The sequence below is a fragment of the Alligator sinensis genome, unplaced genomic scaffold (genome assembly GCF_000455745.1).
Source record: "Alligator sinensis unplaced genomic scaffold, ASM45574v1 scaffold683_1, whole genome shotgun sequence".
Taxonomy (NCBI): domain Eukaryota; kingdom Metazoa; phylum Chordata; order Crocodylia; family Alligatoridae; genus Alligator; species Alligator sinensis.
Window position 1 is genome coordinate 142,619 of NW_005843242.1, and position 18,743 is coordinate 161,361.

At 54.6% G+C, this 18,743-nt stretch overlaps 1 protein-coding gene across 4 annotated transcripts in view; it reads left to right on the forward strand.

Annotated features, from left to right (window-relative positions):
- Positions 1 to 18,743, forward strand: part of ENTPD1 (ectonucleoside triphosphate diphosphohydrolase 1) — a 37,401-nt gene that overhangs the window by 12,528 nt on the left and 6,130 nt on the right. For 3 of the 4 annotated variants that reach the window (XM_006038080.3, XM_025194560.1, XM_025194559.1), the window contains exons 2-7: positions 11,660 to 11,793; positions 12,252 to 12,369; positions 15,612 to 15,762; positions 16,431 to 16,590; positions 17,290 to 17,526; positions 17,930 to 18,190. In XM_006038080.3, coding sequence (XP_006038142.3) covers positions 11,660 to 11,793; positions 12,252 to 12,369; positions 15,612 to 15,762; positions 16,431 to 16,590; positions 17,290 to 17,526; positions 17,930 to 18,190 — 1,061 coding nt within the window. The remainder of the gene's footprint in view (positions 1 to 11,659; positions 11,794 to 12,251; positions 12,370 to 15,611; positions 15,763 to 16,430; positions 16,591 to 17,289; positions 17,527 to 17,929; positions 18,191 to 18,743) is intronic. The other variant, XM_025194561.1, reaches the window with a different exon arrangement.

Genomic DNA, 18,743 nt, shown 5'->3' on the forward strand with positions numbered 1-18,743 from the left:
CACCACAGTCCCGGAGTTTTTTAATGAGAATGAGGTGAGAGACAGTGTCGACGGCCTTCCTGAAGTCCAGAAAGACTACGTCCATCGCAACATCTGCATCCAAGGATTGTGTGACCTGGTCGTAGAAGGCCACCAGGTTGGTCTGACAGGACCTGCCTCGAATGAACCCATGTTGGTTGCCCCTGAGCATGATCTCCCCTTCTGGCCCCTCGCGGACATGTGCCAGGATAACTTTCTCAAAAAGCTTCCCCAGGACCAAGGTAAGACTAACAGGCCTGTAGTTTCCTGGGTCCTCCTTCCTCCCTTTTTTGAAAATGGCAACCACACTGGCCCTTTTCCAGTCCTCCGGCACCTCGCCAGAGCACCACGAGTGCTCGTAGAGCCGTGCCGGGGTCCCGCAATGACCTCTGCAATTCCCTTGGCACTCGGTGGGGGGGAGATCGGCAGGATGTGCTGATTTGAACACGTCCAGCCCCTCCAGATGTTCCCTGACTAGGTTCTTGCTGACCCTGGGCCTGGCTGTGCCTTCCCTGGGTCCGTCGGGGATCCCGGTGTGGGGGATGTCCCTGTCCCTGCTCAGAAACATGGAGGCAAAGAAATTGTTAAATAGGTTAGCTTTGTCGTCTGGTGCGAGAACAAGATTTCCTTCTCTGCCTGCACTGCGTGGGCAGCTCCTTCCCGTGAAATGTTGCGAAAGCAACAGTTCCTTTTAATTCCTTTTCCATGTCTGCCTTAAAGCCGTTAGACCAGAGTTTCTCTAATGCCATCCCCTGCCCCTCCTGCCCCATCTGCCAGCTGCTTTTGGTTTCCAGACTTTTGTGCAGTTCTCAACCTGTACGACAGGGCTCCTATCACAGCCAGCTTTTAATTAATTGGGGGTGGAGGGCGGAGAAATCGTGACTGTGCCAGGCTGTTGTAGGAGTCTGTGCTGGGGCTCATCACAGCTCACCCAGCTCTTTGCCTTCCTGTGGTTATGGGGATCTCTGCATAAGTCAGCACGAGTGGGTGCAGCGTAGTTTTCTTTCTTTCCTTTCCTCCTCTGGCTGTAGTAGGGGAAAGTCTTGCAGTAGGGTCCCGTGTCTGGATGGATGTGATCCAATTGCAAAGCCTTTTGCAGCCTGGTACCACTCATGGCACTGCCCGCCTCCCACTGTTATTTTGTGCTGGGTCTTGTGGCTGGTCCTTAAGAGGAATGACAACATCTGGGCATGTTTTGAGAAAAGCAGAAAACTTACATCTTGAATTCAGCTGAGCTTCACTGGGTGCTGGAAGTGCGGGGTAGGAGAAAGTGGAGCAAGACCATGGTTGTACCCACCAGTTCTGGCAGCGGTTAGATCCAGCTTAGTCCCAGCATAAGTTAGAGTTTCCTGCTGCCTGGGCATCACGCGGCACTCGAACTCACAGGACAAGCTTACAGAGCAGCTGAGTCCCTGGGCCATTGAAGGTCCAGAGTCTTCTCTGAGCCCACTCGCTGAGAAGCGTGTCTTAGCTCTCCTGCCCCAGGCCTGCTTGCCATTGCCCTTCTCATTCCTGTCATTCCTGCCGGAGGCAGGGCGGGGTATCCACGTATGAGCCTCTGTCATCGCATTGCGCTGTGGGATAGTATCTGGCATCCAGGCTCCTCTGGGACCCAGGCCCAGGGCCTCCTTCAGCCAAGGGACAGTCTTATTCTGGCGCAGACCTGAGGGGCTTGTGGGGAAGCCAGAAGGCATGGTGCTATGGCTGGGGAGGGTACAAATCTGTGCCTGCCGTTCCCCTGGACCAGGCTCCCTGGCTGCTGGGGGCTATCCCTGCTACCAGGCTGGGCCAGGACAGGATTATTCAGCAGCTTGGCTCTGCATTAGAAATCCCTTGAGCCCTTTCCCTAGCTGGTCTTCGTCTCTGCTGGCATTCCCGGGATGGTCTGTCCTACAGCTCGCTTGGTTCTAGCACTGTCCAGCTGCAGTCACCATGTGCTGCTATGACTTTGGTCTGGAGTATGTGGAACTGCATCTCTGAGCAGGATGGACCAAGCAGGAGACTAATCAAGGCAGGAAATTGGAGGCAGATGTTGCAGAAAGCACAGTGCGTTTTGTAGCCGTGACCTGGCAGGGGCCTGTGCTGGTGTTGCGTTTTGGGGCATTGAATGTTTTCCTGCTTTCTGGTGAGCATGGCGGATCACTCGGGCATAACATGTTGCTGGCTGTTGTGTCCCAACAGCGTCAAGCTTCAGGGAAGCTTCATCCAGGTCTTCAGTTGCTTGGATGCCCCAGTGATGAGCAGCGTGCAGGCAGCTCTGTAGCAGCTCCTCCTACACCAGACCTGCAGCGCACCCTTTGCTATGTCCCCTGGCTCCCTAGGTCTCACTGCCCCTGCCTGCGTCTCATAAAAGACACTGCATATCAGACTTGAGCTTCAGTGCTCCTGTGCTGACGTCCTGATGCTAGCACTTTGGGTAATGTGGAGCTCTCTTCCACCCATCCTGTTAGTGGTAGGTCGCTGATCTTCAACAGGCACGTAACCTCCTTCACAAGTTCGTTCCACCCAGGAAATACAATCCCCAGCTGACCCTGAGCCCGAGGAAGGTGCGCTCACACTCTATTCTTGATGATGCAAAGACTTTTTAAATGAAATGTTTCAAGCTAATTCATCTATTGTTTTTTTTCCTCCCATAATCTGCTTTTTTATCTTCTGAGCTTCTGTGACGCGATTCTTCCTTTCCTGCTCAGATGCGCCTTTTTGCCTCTGCCCTACAAAGTGCTTTTGTCCTTGGCTGTTCCCACTGGTTCTTCATTACAAATACCACCCAATAATTTGCTTCCTGTTATTTGCAATGGAAATGGAAACAGCACAAGAAACAGAGCCTAATATTCATGCCAAGGACCATGACCTGAACACTTCTCCATGATTCATGGAGCCCAACTTTGAAGCTGACCTTGAGAGATCAGATAATTGCTCTTTTAAAGCCTAGGACAGAGGCATCCCTGAGAGAGAGACAGAAAGCAGCTGTGCTGTGCGATGGGGGTACTTGTATAAATGCCGAGCACTGGAAGAAAGGAGTGCGGGCTGGTGGTGCTTGTCCTGCCTTTGACTTGGGAAGGCTTCTCTGCGCTCTGGGAGCCTTCACCTGGTCCCAGCATGCGCAGAGATGGGGATGGTCAGGTTGCCATCCCGCTCTGCTCACAAGTGGCCGTTTGCTTTGTTTAGTGGCAGGGGGATGTCTCCGGGGCTTCCTCCAGAGTGAGTCTCTGCCGTGCCCGTTGAGGGAGAGAAGCTCGCTTGGCTTCGGAGGGGCCTGGCACTGGGAGGGGCAAGAGCCAATGCCCGGCCGGGAAGAATGTGCTAGATGAGTCTGAATCCAGCGCCCAGCTTCCTTACCCTGCACCGACGGGCACCACGGCTGTGGCGCACGGGTACACTCCATCCCCGTATGCTCGTGAGGTCAGGAGTCGAGCTGCCCAGGGAACTGTGCCTACAGTTCATGCTATTTTCAGGCTAGGCCAGCCCTTATCCAGCTTGCAGCTTTGTGGGCAGATTGCTGCAGCTTCCTGTCCTGATGGGAACTGAAAATTGAAGAAGAAAGCTGTTTATGTGCTTCTGCATATTGCAGTGTTTCCGCTGACCCCACCGTGCTTGTGCAGTCCCTTCTCTGTGGCCTGTAGCGTTGGAAATGGGCTGCTCTCTGCTGGCTTGCCCAAGGCACTTTGGGTAGCTGAGTTTCTTGGTAAGCAAAGACTTGCTGGCATGGTTAGACATTGGGAGCCCTTGTGCTCCATGGAGTTTGCAGGCATCTTGTGGCCCCAGGTTTCTCTAAGGCAGGTGAGGTTGCCTCATGGGGGAAGGGAAGGTAAAGGAAGGGGTGGACAATCACACAGACAGCGTACTGTTCTGGGGCTGGGAGAGGCGACAGTGGCAGGGGTTGAGGGATGCTACCCAGAGTCGCATAGCTTCTGGGTTGTGCTGGTCCGTGACAACTCCCTGTTGCACACCTTCTGGCAGGGACATTGGTTTCTGCCCTGTCCAAGGCTTCGTTTGCTAGCAGGTGTCCTGACCTTTCTCGCTGGGAATGGCTCATGGTTTGAGTTGGAACAGAGTGAAGGTCCCGCAGGGGCGCTCCTCAGAGGAAGGGGTCAGCTGTTGATCAGGGAGGCAGCAGAGGGTGTCGAGATGCACAGGCCTGGCCTCTCCTGGGAGGGGATGCCCAGAGGCCCCCGGGCTGTCGGAGCAGCAATAACATTTACTCGTTGCAGCCGTCTGAGATGAGCAGACCAAGCACGAAGCAGGGACTCTGCTTCGTGGGTGTTGCAGAACAGAAAGCCATGCTAGTGGATGAGGTGACCAGCTGCTCAGACACCTGCTGGAACGTGTGGAGAGCGGGCACATTGTCACGGTGGGCTTTGGCGAGTGCCGAATGCCGGGGGAGGGGCAGGGTCTCATGCTGTCCATATTAAAAAATCCTTTGATGTTCTAAAATTTGAAAACAGCCATCTTGTAGCTTGGGCATTGTATTCAGTGCAAGGGATTCTCACCTTGACAGAGGAAGAGGAATTTATCTCGGATCTAAACAGGAGAATTGTTAGGTTCACCTCCGCGCCCGGGGCGCTGGGACCAGCTGCACATCCATGTTCCCCTCTGTGGCTGGGCGCGGTGGGGCCGAGGGACACACCGCAGGCTGGATGGAATCGCTCGGCAGTCCAGATCTGGCCCGCGGGCCATATTTTGCCCACCCCTGTATTAAATGCATTAAAACCTGGCTCACGAAACGGACAAAGGATGTGATGATGCATGGGGGATTCTTGCTCCACTCTGTGTTTCTAGCAAGGTCTTTCACAGACCAGTTCTTGGCCCTACACAATGTGATGCTTTTTATCAACGTCTTGGGAGGAAAAAACAAAGTTTTCAGATTGGAGGAATAGGAAACAGCAGTCAGGACAGGCCCCTGATGCAGAGCCGTCTTGCTGGGTCTGTCAGCTGGGCAGAGGCAAACAATGGGCATTTCAGTGCAGCCAAATGCAAGGTCATGTGTCTGGGGACGAAGAATGCAGGCAACTCTTGCAATATGGAGGGGACTGCGTCCTCGTCCTCGGGGAAACAGCAGTGATGAAGAAGATTTGGAGGTGGTGGTAGCTAATGAATGGATCGTGAGCTGAGCTCCATTGGATGCACGCACAGGGAGACCTCTAGTAGGAGCAGGCATGGTCTGTTATCTCTGTGCTTGGCACGGTGTTTGTGACCACTCCTGGTCTTGTGCCTGCTCTGTGTCTAGACAAGAAGGGTGTTGATAAACCGGAGAGGGATCAGAAAAGAGCCATTACACTGACTGTAAGGTTGGAAGCATGCTCTATAGTGAGGGACTGCAGGAACTTTCTTATCAGAGGACAATTTAAGAGTGTTTTGATCGCTGGCTGTGAGTGTCTAGATAGGGGAGAGAACTCTGATAAAGGGCTTCTCAGTACAGCAGGGAGGTGTAATTGGATCCAGTAGCTGAAGCTAGTCAAAATTCAGAAAATCCATTACTGGAAACTTAGGGAAAACCTTCCAGTGTTGATTTTAAAGAGATCCTGACCAGGTCAAAGCTGGCTGTTGGCTTGAGTGGGGCTTGACAGGATTTGAAGCAGGAATTAATGCTCGGTATTTCTGTGCCCTGTGCAGATGAATACCATGGGCTCATCTGGCCTGGAGCTCTCTTTAATCCGTGAATCCTGGGACAGGGGGAGCACAGGGGGTGTTGACTGTGAACCTGAATAAAGTGGGGTTAGAGGCCACAATGAATTAGCTGCCAGTCGTCTTACCAGAAATATTCTCTTGCTCTGGGGCTGCAGGCTAAGCACAGCCTCTCCTGACTGCCAAGTGGAAGATGCAGCTTCACTCTCCCCAGTGGAGGATACGTGGGGAAAAGTGTACTGCAGTCCTCAAGTGTGTTAGGTGAGATGTCAGCAGCAGGCACATGGAGGTGCTAGTACCATCCTATGCAGCATTGGTAAGGGCCCATTTGAAATGCTGCTTGCAGCTTTGGCTGCCGGTGTTCAGAAAAGACCAACTTAAACAGGGATGAGTTCAAAGAAGGACATGGAGACCTTGTCTTAGGAAAGAAGATTAAAGGAGCTTGGTTTATTCAGCTTGCCAAGCAGAGGCTGAGAGGGGATACGATGCCTCTGTACAAGAACAGTTGTGAGGTGACTATTAAGGATGAAGAGCTTTTAAGACAGGAAAACCAGCCTGGGATAAATTCAGATGGGAAATGAGATTTCTGATGATTGGCAGAGTGAAGTTTTGGAATTGTCCTCCAAACAAAGTGGCAAGGGCAAAGAATTGGCCTGGCCTTGAGACTGAACTAGATGTGTTTGTGCAATGGACGGTTGGCTAGACCTGGGACTTCTGGCTCAGCAGTCAGTGTGTGAGATCTGCAGAGTCGTAGGGTTGTGATCCCCCGATTGTGGCATAAAGGGAGCTTTTTTGTAGTGTGGAAGATGTCTGGCAATCTCCTGCCTAGGGGTTTTTGCATCCCCGCTGGGAAAAGGAAGGCTTTTTTTCTCTTTGTGAATGCGGCTGCTTTCTGGGGAGAGTGGGGTGGAGGGGCTGGGGCTGCCTGCCTTTGGAGCATTGAGACGTTGGCCATAGCTAGGGCTGAGAGGGATATTAAGGGCTTGCTGATTCTTCTGCTGCTACTTAGGAAACACAGAGGGTCTTGCTGTTCTGCCCAGGGTCAGACTGATCGCCGGATTTGGAACTGGGAAGGAATTATCCCCCGGGTCAGGCTGGCGCAGACTGTGAGGGTTTCTGTAGCATGGAGCATGGTCCTCTTTGTATAACCCTCTGAGCACCTGGGAACCAGCAGCTTGCTCCCTGTTCTGGCATTGGCTCTGTCTGCCCTTCCTCTTCCCTTACCCTCTGGGGTGTTATACTGTGTTCCCGCTGCATCTTGTTGTGTGAGAAGGTTTCAAAAGGGGTTTTGGGGGGTTCCCTAGGTTAATGTTTGCCTATGAACACGAGGGGCTTGACCGGATGGCCCGAGGGCCCCCTCTGCCTCTGTGTTCCTGGGATCTTATGTATTACTGGGCTGGGAGTTCAAGGGCAGTTTGGGGGTGGAAAATGCCAGCCAGGGGTTGCCGGGGACAGGGCTGCCCTGCACCGCACGGCTGCCACGGTGGGGTGGGGGCTGAGGTCTCGCTTGTGCCGTGCGCACACGTGGGGAGAGCGGAGCTGCTGTTGGACAGGCTGAGCGCTCTGTGCCGCGGCAGCAGCGGCTGAACGGTGAGAACTTCTCCGGACGGAAGGAGTGCGATGCTGTGGTGAATGGGGGAGATTGTCAGCGGGTGCTGGCTGGGTTGCAGGGAATTCCTGTCTGTGACCTCCATGACGACACTTCACCGGAAACGGACCTCCTCCTCCTGCCAACACAAGCAGGCGCGCGGGAGTCCACGGTGCACAGAGCCCGGCTGTGTCCCCTTCCAGCCTGCGCAGCCCACGCAAGGAGGAAAGGGGCCAGGGCAGTGCCCAGTGCTTTGTGCCAGGGCCCTGCAGCCTCTATTGTGGTCAGCTGGGGGCTAGAGGACTGCCAGGCACGCACTGCCCAGAAAACTAGTAGGAGCCTTGTGCTGATACCGTGGGTCCTACGCCCTACTATCAGCTCTGATTTATGGCAGTCGGAGAGACCCAGCATCTGCCCACACAAATTTGGGACGGGATTTTTGTTGTGTCCCAGGACCCCTGGCATCTGTCGCACTTGCCGGGAGAGAAGAGGGAAAAGCAGCGTCCCCTTCTGTCCCAGCCCAGGCCCAGCCCAGCTCTCGTGGCAGCAAATGGGACTGTGGAGTCGAGGCTGCTCTGGCTTTGTTAGCGGCCTGCAGTGGCAGGGGACTGAGGCGGTGACCAACGGACTGGCCCACATCAGCATGGCTCCGCAGGCTCTCATGCTTGCAGGTAGAGCTGCGAGAGGGCACGCAGTCAGGGCCCCCAAGAAACAGGCACAGTCCTTGAGAGGGAGAAGCATGAGGCTGCGACAGGCTGTGCCCAGCGAGGTTCGCATGCAACGTACTTCCTCTGGAAAAGCTGAACCTCCTGGATTGCTACATGACATCTGTCTGCAGCACCAGGGTTTTACACCCGGATTGAAAAGCCAAGGCCATTTAAATCTGAGGGCGAAGACCACGTGCAGCTCAGCCGTGTTTGCCACAGGATCCTGATATTTCACTGCAGGGATCTCACATCTGGCCTGGCCGGCTGCAAATTGACCCCCACCCTCCAAATGCAAACGAACCTGTGAAGCAGAAGTGGCAGGTGAGCCTGCAGACCCCGGAGGTATTTGGTCCAAGTGGTGTGAGCTACCCTGGTTATGGTTGTGCCCCTGGGTGTTGACTGACTAAGACAACACTGTGTGGGTGTGCATGCGTGGGGGTGTGTGTGCGTGCGTGCACCTTTCAGAAGGGTTTACTGTTTCACTTTTTGCTGCACAATGTACCCAGAAAGTCAGGGTGGGTCCAAGGAAGAGACGCGTGGTTTGGATGGCATTTGGAAGGGGTGAGTGGAGGCAGCTGACAGAGGTTAAGCACGACAGAGAGAGGAAGGCGGGCGGGGAGGGAGGCAAGGGGCAGAGCGCAGGCGGGGAGCTGATAGTGGCAAGTTCAGCTTGAGGATTGAGGATGTTTGTGAACTTGGGACCTGAGGGCTTTGATCCCCATGGCCAGGTCATTGGCAACACCAGCCTACATGCAGTGTTTAGAGGCTGTGGGGGCCAAAGCCAGGCCTGGAGACCTCCCCTGGACTGGAGATGGTGTCACATCCACTTAGGTTTCATCTGGACAGAGGCTCCGTTTGCTCAGCCAGGGCCGTGCGGCGGGGTGGAGTGCAGCTCTGGGCCGCCGTGGCAGCTCACGGCTGAGGAATGCCAGGAATCCCTGGGATGCCGATGCGCGTCCTCGTGGATTCCTGCGGCAGCGGTTGAGGTAAATCCTGGCGCGTTGCTGTGGCAATGTGGTTGCAGCGAACCCCTTGCCATCAGAGTGTTCCCAGGCTCTCGGCTTGTCTGCAGAGCTCCCTCTTCAGAGGCATCCTCAGCCTTGAGACATTTATCATCGGGTCGGGCGGGTTTCAGGACTGCTGCAGACTGCATCCCGGCCTGCAGGCCTAGCAGTAACTGCACAGCTGTTGCCTGTGAACGCTTGCATCTTTCTAAGCCAGTCAGTCTCTAAGGTGCCACCCTGCTATGCCTTCTGCCTGTACAACTAAGGCGGTTTGTTGGCTCCCAGCCATTGCAGTGACACCGCTGGAGGAAGACCATGGCTGCCCAGACCCTGGGCAGGGCTCAGTGGAGTTCAGCCTTGCTCCCTAGTTCCCCAAAGCTCGTGGGCAATAAATGTTTGTTAATGGTGTGTGACTGCTTATCTCTAGGTCTGCAGTTACACATGTCTGGAGGATAGTACCTACCGGGGGACGAGCTACCGGCATTTAAGCTGAAGGAGAATGGCATGAGAATAAAAGGGGATAAACAGCTATGAATACATTTAGGCTGGAAATTAGAAAGAGGTTTCTAATTCTCTGAGGAGTGAGGTTCTGGAGCTGGGTGTCGGGGGCCTAGAACAGACCTCAGCTGATGCTGGGCAAAATGCTGGCACTGGTGCTGGAAGCCCCCTCCCTCTGCAGCTTGGTGTCAGCTCCGGTGGATGAGTCTGAGTCCTGAGATAACCCTGAAATGCATGTCTGCCTGTCCTGGAAGAGGGCATCTCTGCCAAGCACATGCTGCCTTTCCTGATAGCTGGTTTTCCGGTTTGTGCTTGATGTGGTTTGCTGTTGGCTTCTGCTCTGTTTGATGGGCCTGTGGCTATGTGCCTGGCAGGCAGCTGTTCCCCTGAGCTCTGATCCTCTCAGAGACCCCGATTCGATGTGGTATCTGTGTGGAAAAAGTCTCGTTTGCCCTGTGCCCTTGGTCTGTGCGGGAAGAGAGACAGTGCTGAGCCCTCGCTTTCCCTGGCTACTTCCTATGTTAGTGCAGCTCCGTCCTGGTGCAATCTGTCTAGCGCAGAGATGTGCGGCTGTGGGATCGCCCAGCCTTGCCATGGCTGCCAGAGTTATGCTCAGTGATAGCTAAGTGGGGGCCAGAGAAGACTTTAGATCCTGTTTATGCTCCAGACCTGAGCCAATGTCTGAATGGAGCCAGCGGGAGCCCCGGCAAAAACACAGAGAGACCAAAATTAGAAGCGGAGGCTTGCACAGCTGGGCTGGGCTCCAACATCTGGGAGGGTGATGCTTGATACTTGCACAGCTGGGCTGGGTTCCAGCATCTGGGAGGGTGGTGCTTCATACTTGCACAGCTGGGCTGGGCTCCAACATTGGGCTGGGGGGGCAAGGGAGGGCTGGCTGTGCTGACCATGACCATGTATGAAAGTCTCTCACTGACACTGGCAGTTCTGAGTGCAAGGGCTGTGCTTTGGCCTCCTGGGACTCTGGGTAGGTATGGGGGCAAGGGCATGTACCGCTTTCCCAGATCTGCACCTCTGGGGGAATAGCTGATGGGGAAAGTCCCAGAGTGTCAGGGGACAGCACTGCCCTTACAGGGGGAGGTTTCCTTAGACGGGGGTGAGCAGAGTGCTTGCAAGTCATGCGGGTCTGGCAGCTGCATCCCTGGCAGCTGGGATGGAGGGGAGCCTGCCACAGCCCTGAAAGGAGCCTACTGCCACCACAGAGAAAGCTCGGGGCCACCAGCAAGGCCAACTCCACCTGTGTCTGCTGCCAGGAGGAGCCAGGGCCAGATGCTTCCTCTGAGAGGTCCCCCACAGCGGATATGGGGTGGGGGGAACAAGTATTCAGGGCTGGGGTGCAGCAGAAATGAGTATTCATTGCAGTGGCGACGTCTTGGAAGGGGACCAGAGGGGATTTCAATAATGTTCACTGTCCGCACACAGATTCCCAGGGATGAAAGTCCAGTCCAGGGGCAGAGCTGGAAAGACTGGGAATCAGGGGTAGGAGGGTGACTGGAGTTGCCCCAGGGCATGGGACCCTCAGCCAGGGGTGCCTGGTGCCAGGATGAGCAGTGTAGTTGAGGAGTGGGGGTCCCGAAGGGTGCCTGGACTGGAGCTGACTTGGGGGACTGGGCAAGGTTGTGTGTGCCTGGGGCCGGGCCGGGCCGGGGCGGGGAACGGTGACAAGCTGGTGCTGAGGACCAGACCAAGGGGTGGAAGGATGACAGGAAGGCCTGGGGGACTGGGCAGGGGCATGTGTGTGTCTATGGCTGGTCTGGGGTCAGGACAGAGGGGAACGGGTAGTCACTGGGGCTGGCTCTGGGGGACTGGGTGGGGGGCGCGCTGCTCTGCGGTGACATGAAGGCTGCATCCACAGGTGGCTGAGTGGCAGTCGCCATCAGAACCAGAACTTTTTCCATTCCCAGCCTCATGTTCCTGTTTCATTGACAAGGGCTTGCCTCAGCTGTGGCATGAGGGCCAGTGTGCAGGGACAGGTGCACCCAGGCTGCTGCAGTATCCACACTCCCGGATGCTGCCCTGTATCTGCAGTCCCCACTGTGTCTGCTGCGTCTCACCATTGCCTCTGCTCAGTTCCCTGGTCCAGGCTGCCAGACGCCAGGGCTGCAGCAGGACAGGAGAGCACTGCTAGCTGCTCCAGCACCGCTGGCTGCAGTGTCCAGGGCTCTCTGTGGTCCCTAACACACTCTTTGCTGTGGTCACAGGTGCCAAACCGAAGATGGCGTCAGCCAAACCGAAGATGGCTGTGCTCATCCTGGGCTCCCTCTTTGTTTTGGCTGTGATCGCTTTAATCACCGTGGCAGTGACCCAGAACCAGTGGCTCCCAAAGAACATTAAGGTACCTTGCAGAGGGGCCTTGGGAGGAGAAAGCACATCCCGGTGAGGGGCAGGGGTTAGGGAGCTGCAATACATGCAACTGCACACCGGGTCTTGCTCTTTTCCCCTGATGCTTCCCGACACCTCAGCAATTTCCCCCTCTTCAAATGTCCTCATAAAAACAAGCTGATTTCTGGGATGCAGTGGATTGGCAGTTTTCCCCCTGGATGCACCTAGTGATCAGTATATGACTGAGCTGCTCTGTTTGCTTTGATGGGAACTTCGTACCGCAGGACAAGGCAAGCGGCAGGATGTATTCCTGAAGGCCCTCGCTGTTACCGTCCTGACGCAGCTCTGCTGTCACGCAGCTGCTCTTACGAGTGCTCCCTTTGCACCAGCCCAGCCACTGTCCAGCCCTGCTGGAGAGTGTTTGCTGTCTGCCTCAGCCCAGGGGAAATGACCGGTTCATTTTGTTCACAGTACGGGATTGTGCTGGATGCTGGCTCGTCTCACACTAACCTGTACGTGTACGCGTGGCCAGCAGAGAAGGAGAATGACACTGGGGTGGTGCAGCAGGTAGAAGTGTGTAAAGTGGAAGGTAAGACTGCGGGGCAGAGGGCCGCGGAGGCTGGGGTGCGGGGGCCGGGGGAAGAGCCAGTAGTACAGCAGGGGAAGGAGCTCCGCGGAGTGGGCAGTGCAACGAATGCTTCATGGCATGTTTGGGATTTGCTCTAAACAGTCCTTGCACCAAATTGGATCCTCCTTCTCAGAAATCCAGTCCCATTTCCCTCCTTTCTTGATGGGGATGTGCCATCTGCCTCGGGGGTGGGTGGGTGGTGAGCAGCACACGACTGACTTAAACCTGGCCAGCTCCTGCTAAACGGGATGAGATGCTGCCTCCCATTACAGGCAGCTCTTATCCCCACGTCCCTGCAGACCTGCCTCTGCACAGCACGATTCCTCTGGGTCTCTGCTTATATGACTTTCCGTGGCACAAAACAGCAGATAGAACATCCTCAGCTGAATCGTTGACCTTCATCATAGATGACCAGCCACCGATAGCCCGTTATTTGCCTGGAATGTGCAGTTATTGACTGGAGAGACATTGCTGGGAGCGGTGAGCTGGGAGGGCTGAATCTGAGGTCGAACACTTTGATGGAGATGCCTTCACTCTGCACCCCTGACATGCTGGCTCTCAAAGCATGTGGCCTTGCTTTCTAAGCTCTTTGGAGCAGAGCTCATCCTTTCCCAAATGTTTGAGACGTTCCCGGGAGCTGCCTGGGACTAATGCTATTATGGTCTTCCACCTTCAACTAGAGAGGGGCCTATGGGAAATGCCTATGGGAAATGCAATGGCAGGCAGGAACCATGATTCAGAGACCATTAAGATCATCTAGTCTAACTCTCCATATATCAGTCCAGTAATTTCTGCATCTAGCCCAGAAGTTCTGTCTGAGCTACAACCGATCTCCAAGAAATTATCCAGTCTTGATTTTAAAGACTTCAAGTGGTTCTAAGGGAGCTGTTCCAATTGTTACCCACCTCATTGTTAAAAATCTGTACATACTTGAAGTCTGAATGTATCCATCTTCAACTTCCACACACTGGATCTCAGGATGCCTTGATCTGCTAGATTAAAGATCAGTTCGCTACCAGAAATCTCTTTTCTCTGTAGACACCTGTAGAGCAAGGCCAACTCATTTTCCTTTGGGTAACTAAATACAGTACGTTTCTTAAGGCTCTCAAAGTCTGAGAGCCAGGTCTTCAGCTGAATCACCCTTGCAGTGCTTATCTGGACCATTTCCAATTGCTCAGTGTCTCTTCAAAGTGCAGACACTAGAGATGGACATAGTACCCACTACTAGTCTTACTGATACCATGCCTAGAGGTAGAAGGCTGGATATTTGCACCTTATAGACTGACTCAATCAGTGATGCATAAGCTTCCATAAACAACAGCTTACTTTGCTGCATAAGCCTTATGGGTTTATGCCTCTCTGCTTGAATTAGTCTGTAAGGTGCATTTCTTCCCTTCCTTCTGCCCGTCTTCAGCCAACATGACTAACCATCTCTCTCTGCAGTGGAGGTGTCACCTCTAGCTGTATACTCCAGCTCACCTATACCCTGCTTACACATCCAAGGGTAGCTGTCACCCTCTAACCCACCCCATGGCATTGGGAGCTCACCACAACCCCAGTCCCTATCCTAACCCACATTTTATCCATGTGACCTGCACCCTCAAGACTTGGCCGTGTGCCCTTACATCGGACTGCATTACAACACATGTTGTGCAGATGAGCCCTTCGTCCCAGGCAATTCCAACTGCTCTTTGTGACCTGAGCAGTTCCTGGTGTTGTTTACCACTTCCCAACTTTACATCATCTACAAGTTTACTAGTGACTTTGCTGGAAAAAATCCTTTAGTAAGTGAAATCAGCTGATTTGGAGGCCACAGTGCAAGCCCATGCATTTCCAAGATGGGTGAGTAGGGGGAAGGGGCTGTCACGGCTGCTTGACCCAAGGGCTTGGCTTGGTTTTTAAGTTGCTATTTGGAGTCTGTTTTTTTAAAAACTGCAAATGAGCCTAAGCCTGTCATTGCTGATCTGTGTGTGCATCACTAACCCAGCTGCTGACCAGCGGTGCCTCTGCTGCTCGGATGAGGAGAGCTGGGTACTGCACTATGTGTAACTACATGCGGAGGTGGCTATACCAAGGGGCATCGCAATGGTGCAGTGAGGCACGGGCAGCGAGGGGAGGTCTGTGGTGCCTGCGGGGTGCAAATTTACTGCAGCAGTGAGAACTAGGCAGTGCTGTGGCACACCGAGCTACTGACGTACCAGTAGCACATGCTGTAATGCAGACAGGTGTGAAGGTGCTGTTGTTGCTAGGCCCTCTTGATGCTAGTCCAGGTGGGCACTAACAACCATGGCTAAAGGTAACAGACACTTTACTGGAGCTAGCCAGAATGGGTGTGGTTGCAAACACAAACGGCAGCTTTCTGGTTACAGCTCAAACCATGGCTCTTCCTTCTGGACCCTCAGGGAACCAGTTAAGGCTCACGGCTGTTCATGCTGCGTGTCCCAGGGGCTCTCCGGTTCAGGCTCCAGTGGGGATGCAACACAAATTAGCATCCTTCCAGGCCAGGGTCTTGCTGGGACCCTTGTGGCCTGGCGGCTTCCCCTAAGACCCCCAGGCCTGATCCTACAGCATCCAGTCATCGCTCTCTGTCCCGTGCTGTTCCTAGTTCCTGCCGCAGCTTGCTGTGCGTGCAGTTCCTTAACAATTTCCACTGCACCTAGCTTCCTTGCTGCCCCTCACGTGCTGTACTGGGTCCCTCTCTGGGTTAGGGTTTTTCCACAAATGTTCTGCTCTCTCCCCATATTTGTGGGCATGCATGTGACCCTTGCAGGTCACGGGTCTGTAGGGCAGGGTCTATGGCAGGGACGGGCAATTATTTTGGGCAGAGGTCCATTTACTGAGTTTTGGCAAGCCTTTGAGGGTCACATGATAGGCAGCCAGGGGCAGATAAATATTAATTTTCTAAATTTTTTAGGGGCCCTATGGGCTGGATAGCATGGCCTGGTGGGCCTCATCTGGCCCACGGGTCGCATTTTGCCCACCCCTGGTCTATGGGAATGAAGGTTCCTGCCTAGTACATTTATCACGTTTGCGATGGGATTCTTAGCAGTCTGTGGGATGAGTCCTTGTTTGTACTTGGATAGGTGTTACGGGTGGGTTTAACAGGATCTTGGATATTGCTGCTGCTGTAGTAGAAAGCAGGAGTGGTGCATAGGGTGATATCTGGAGAGCAAGAAATTGATGCCCCTCCTTCCTTTCCCAAGGCCCAGGCATCTCGGGGTATTCCCAGGCTGTGCAGAACGCTAGCCGCTCCCTGCAGCATTGCTTGGAGAGAGCCCAGGAGGTGGTTCCACAGCAACAGCACCAGGAGACGCCTGTCTATCTCGGAGCAACGGCTGGCATGCGGCTGCTCAGGTATGGCAAACGCCTGGTCGGGGAGGGTGGCGTCTCCAGGATCCTGCTGCCAGTCGTCCTTGCCTTCTGCTCCTCCTCACCCGATTCCCCGCACTCTCACCAGGTTCCCTCTCTCTCCTCCCCTCACCTCTTTCCCACCCCGTCCCATCCTGTCCTTACACCGTGATCATGTGCTCTGCCAGGCCCAGCCCAGGGACACTGGGAGGGGGCAGCCCAGAGCCTAGATGTAGCCAACAAGAGAGCCAGACAAGGACCCCCAGGGCTATATCCTCATCCCTGCCCTGGGTGGCTTTGGCTGGGTGGGTGGCACCCAGATGAGTGTTTCTGGAGGAGTTTCTGCTGGGGCCGGCTGGCGTGCCTTCTGTAAAGGTGAGGCGGCAGCTGGCAACACACCCACTGGGCTGATTCCTTCTGGAAGATGTCCCCTCAAATGGGGCAGGCAGGCACAGCTGCCAGGCATAAGCAAGCATCGGGGTGGGGTGGGTGAGCTAGACCGTGAGGCAGTGAGCAGTGGTGTCGCTAACATGCAGGATGTCAAAGCCTGTGCGCACTTCGGCCGTACCGGCCTGTCACAGCTATTTTGCTGAGACTAGCAGCCTGGAGCAAAGCCAAGGGGCTGCTAAGATTTTACAGAGCAGAGTCCTTCAGTCCTTTCCTCTGTTCTTCAGCTTGGACAACAGGCATGTAGCGATGGAGGTCCTATCTGCAGTGGAGAACAAGCTCCGCTCATCCCCCTTCAACTTCCAGGGTGCCAGGATTATCACTGGCCAGGAGGAAGGAGCCTATGGCTGGATCACCATCAATTACCTGCTGGGCAGCTTCAAGCAGGTAACGTATCAACAAAGCATGGCAGAATGCAGCTGCTGGTCCCCGGGGACCATCCCTGGCCCGAGGGCTTCTGCAGGCACCCAAACTTTGTGCGGGGCTTTTCCCTTGGGATCAGTAGTGACCCCAGAGCATGTGTCACTAAATCCTGCTGCCAGGGACTGGTCGGGAGACTCAGTGCTGCAGCTTCTGCTTGTGGGCTGGAGGCACAGTGTGGCCCACGCCTCCGACATGAATACACCTGGTGTCAGCGCAGTGACACGAAGTGCCTCAAATTCCCCCTGCAGCCTCGTGTAGACAAGGGTTCCCCCTTGTTTCCTGCCCCGAGTTACTGCTGCACTCTGTTAATGTTTGCCAAGTTCTACCCCAGAGGCAGAAGCATTTCAGTTCTTGGCAAACTGATCCCTCTATATAGCATTTGGGAAGTGTCTGGGGCTCTTTGGAGTTAATGTATCAAATAACATATTTATGAGCTTTATCAGCCCCCCATGAACACGGGCTTTATATCAGACCTGGCCCATCTGCTCTCTCTTCTGAATGCCCATTTCATAGCTCTGCCGTGTTCAACATGCAGTTTGTCCTGCCCTGATCCCCAGGCCATACCCCAGGTCTCTTCTCCCTCTGCTCTCTCCTCCCAGCCCTCATCCTACCTCCTTCTTTCTCCCAAACCCTTCAGCCTTCTCACACGTCTGTTCTTTTTAGTCGGGCTGGCTGAACTTCCTACCCAAGCTGACCTCCATCAAGGAGACGGTTGGAGCCCTGGACCTCGGTGGGGCTTCCACACAGATCACCTTTGTGCCAGAGCAGGAGCAGAGCGAGTCTCAAGAAAACTCACTGCACTTCCGCCTCTATGGCAAGAGCTACAACGTGTACACGCACAGCTTCCTGTGCTACGGCAAGGACCAGGCTCTGCGCATGAAGCTGGTCAGAGACTTGCAGGTAAGAGCATCTGGGGTTGCAGCGCAGATGTTGCAGCCTTCCCCAGCGGTGGCATCTTGCCTTAGCGCATGCCGCGGTGGCCCAGCCAGCGTAGCCAGAGGTTGGGCCCCACAAACAGCGGAGGAGAAAACATCATCTAAAGAGGGCATTGAGGGCCAGAGAGGTTAAGAACGACATTTTCGAAATGGCGGCTGATTTGGGGTGAACTGTGGCATGGGGAGCTCGTGACGGGGTAGGACCCAGCGCCCAGCCCCTGGGTCCTGGCCTAATGCTGATCTCCTCTCCAGAGGGAGGTCTTGGTGCCTTGCATCAGCACCATCTCCTCACATCCGTCCGCTCTCGCTGTTCCTGGTGGCGCTGTTCTTTGGAGTTGAGCGTAATGTCCTGGGTGTGTTCCCTGCAGAACGCCGAGACGGGCCGGCTCCAGGATCCCTGCTTTCACACTGGCTACGAGAGGAACGTGAGCATCCGTGACCTCTATGCAAGCCCCTGTACAGCTAACTACAAGCAGTCCCTCGCGTTCCCCCAGCTCCACGTTGTGGGGAGTGGGGATTATCAGGCCTGCCAAACCCGCATCGAGGAACTCTTCAACAAAACCTCTTGTCCTTACTCCAAATGCTCCTTCAATGGGATTTTCCTGCCTCCATTACAAGGGCACTTTGGGGTGAGTCTGTGGTTTTTTTGTCGAATCTCTTTAGTCCATCGTGTTCACGTAGAGCAGGAGCCATAAGCATGGGCCTGGTTTAAGACACGGCCCTGGGTGGAGAAGAGGAAGCTGTTTGTGGTGGGGGCTGTTTATAAATGTACATACAAAATGCTCCTGTACGTATCATGTGGGCAGAGAACTGCAAGACTCATGGACGGGTGCCTCGGACCTGGCCACAGCGAACACCGAGGCACTGGTGTTGGTGTGGGGCTCGCTGGAGGATGCATGTGAGCCTGGAGACTTCTATGTTGTGCCCCGGGGGGCTGTGCATGCAGCGTGAGCCACCTCATGCTCCTGTGTAGCATGAAGGGCCAGAGCCCTGCTCTCTTCCCCCTCGCTGTCTGTGGCTGAGGTGGAGCCTGGCTTGTGTCCAACTGGCCCCAGCTTTGTCGGGGCCTCAGACCCTGCTTTAGTGAAGAAACGTCCTCCACCCCATTGGCACTGGGAATGAACACTGATGGTTTTAGTTGGTTGTTTCAAAAAAGAAAAAAACCCAACAACAACAACGAAA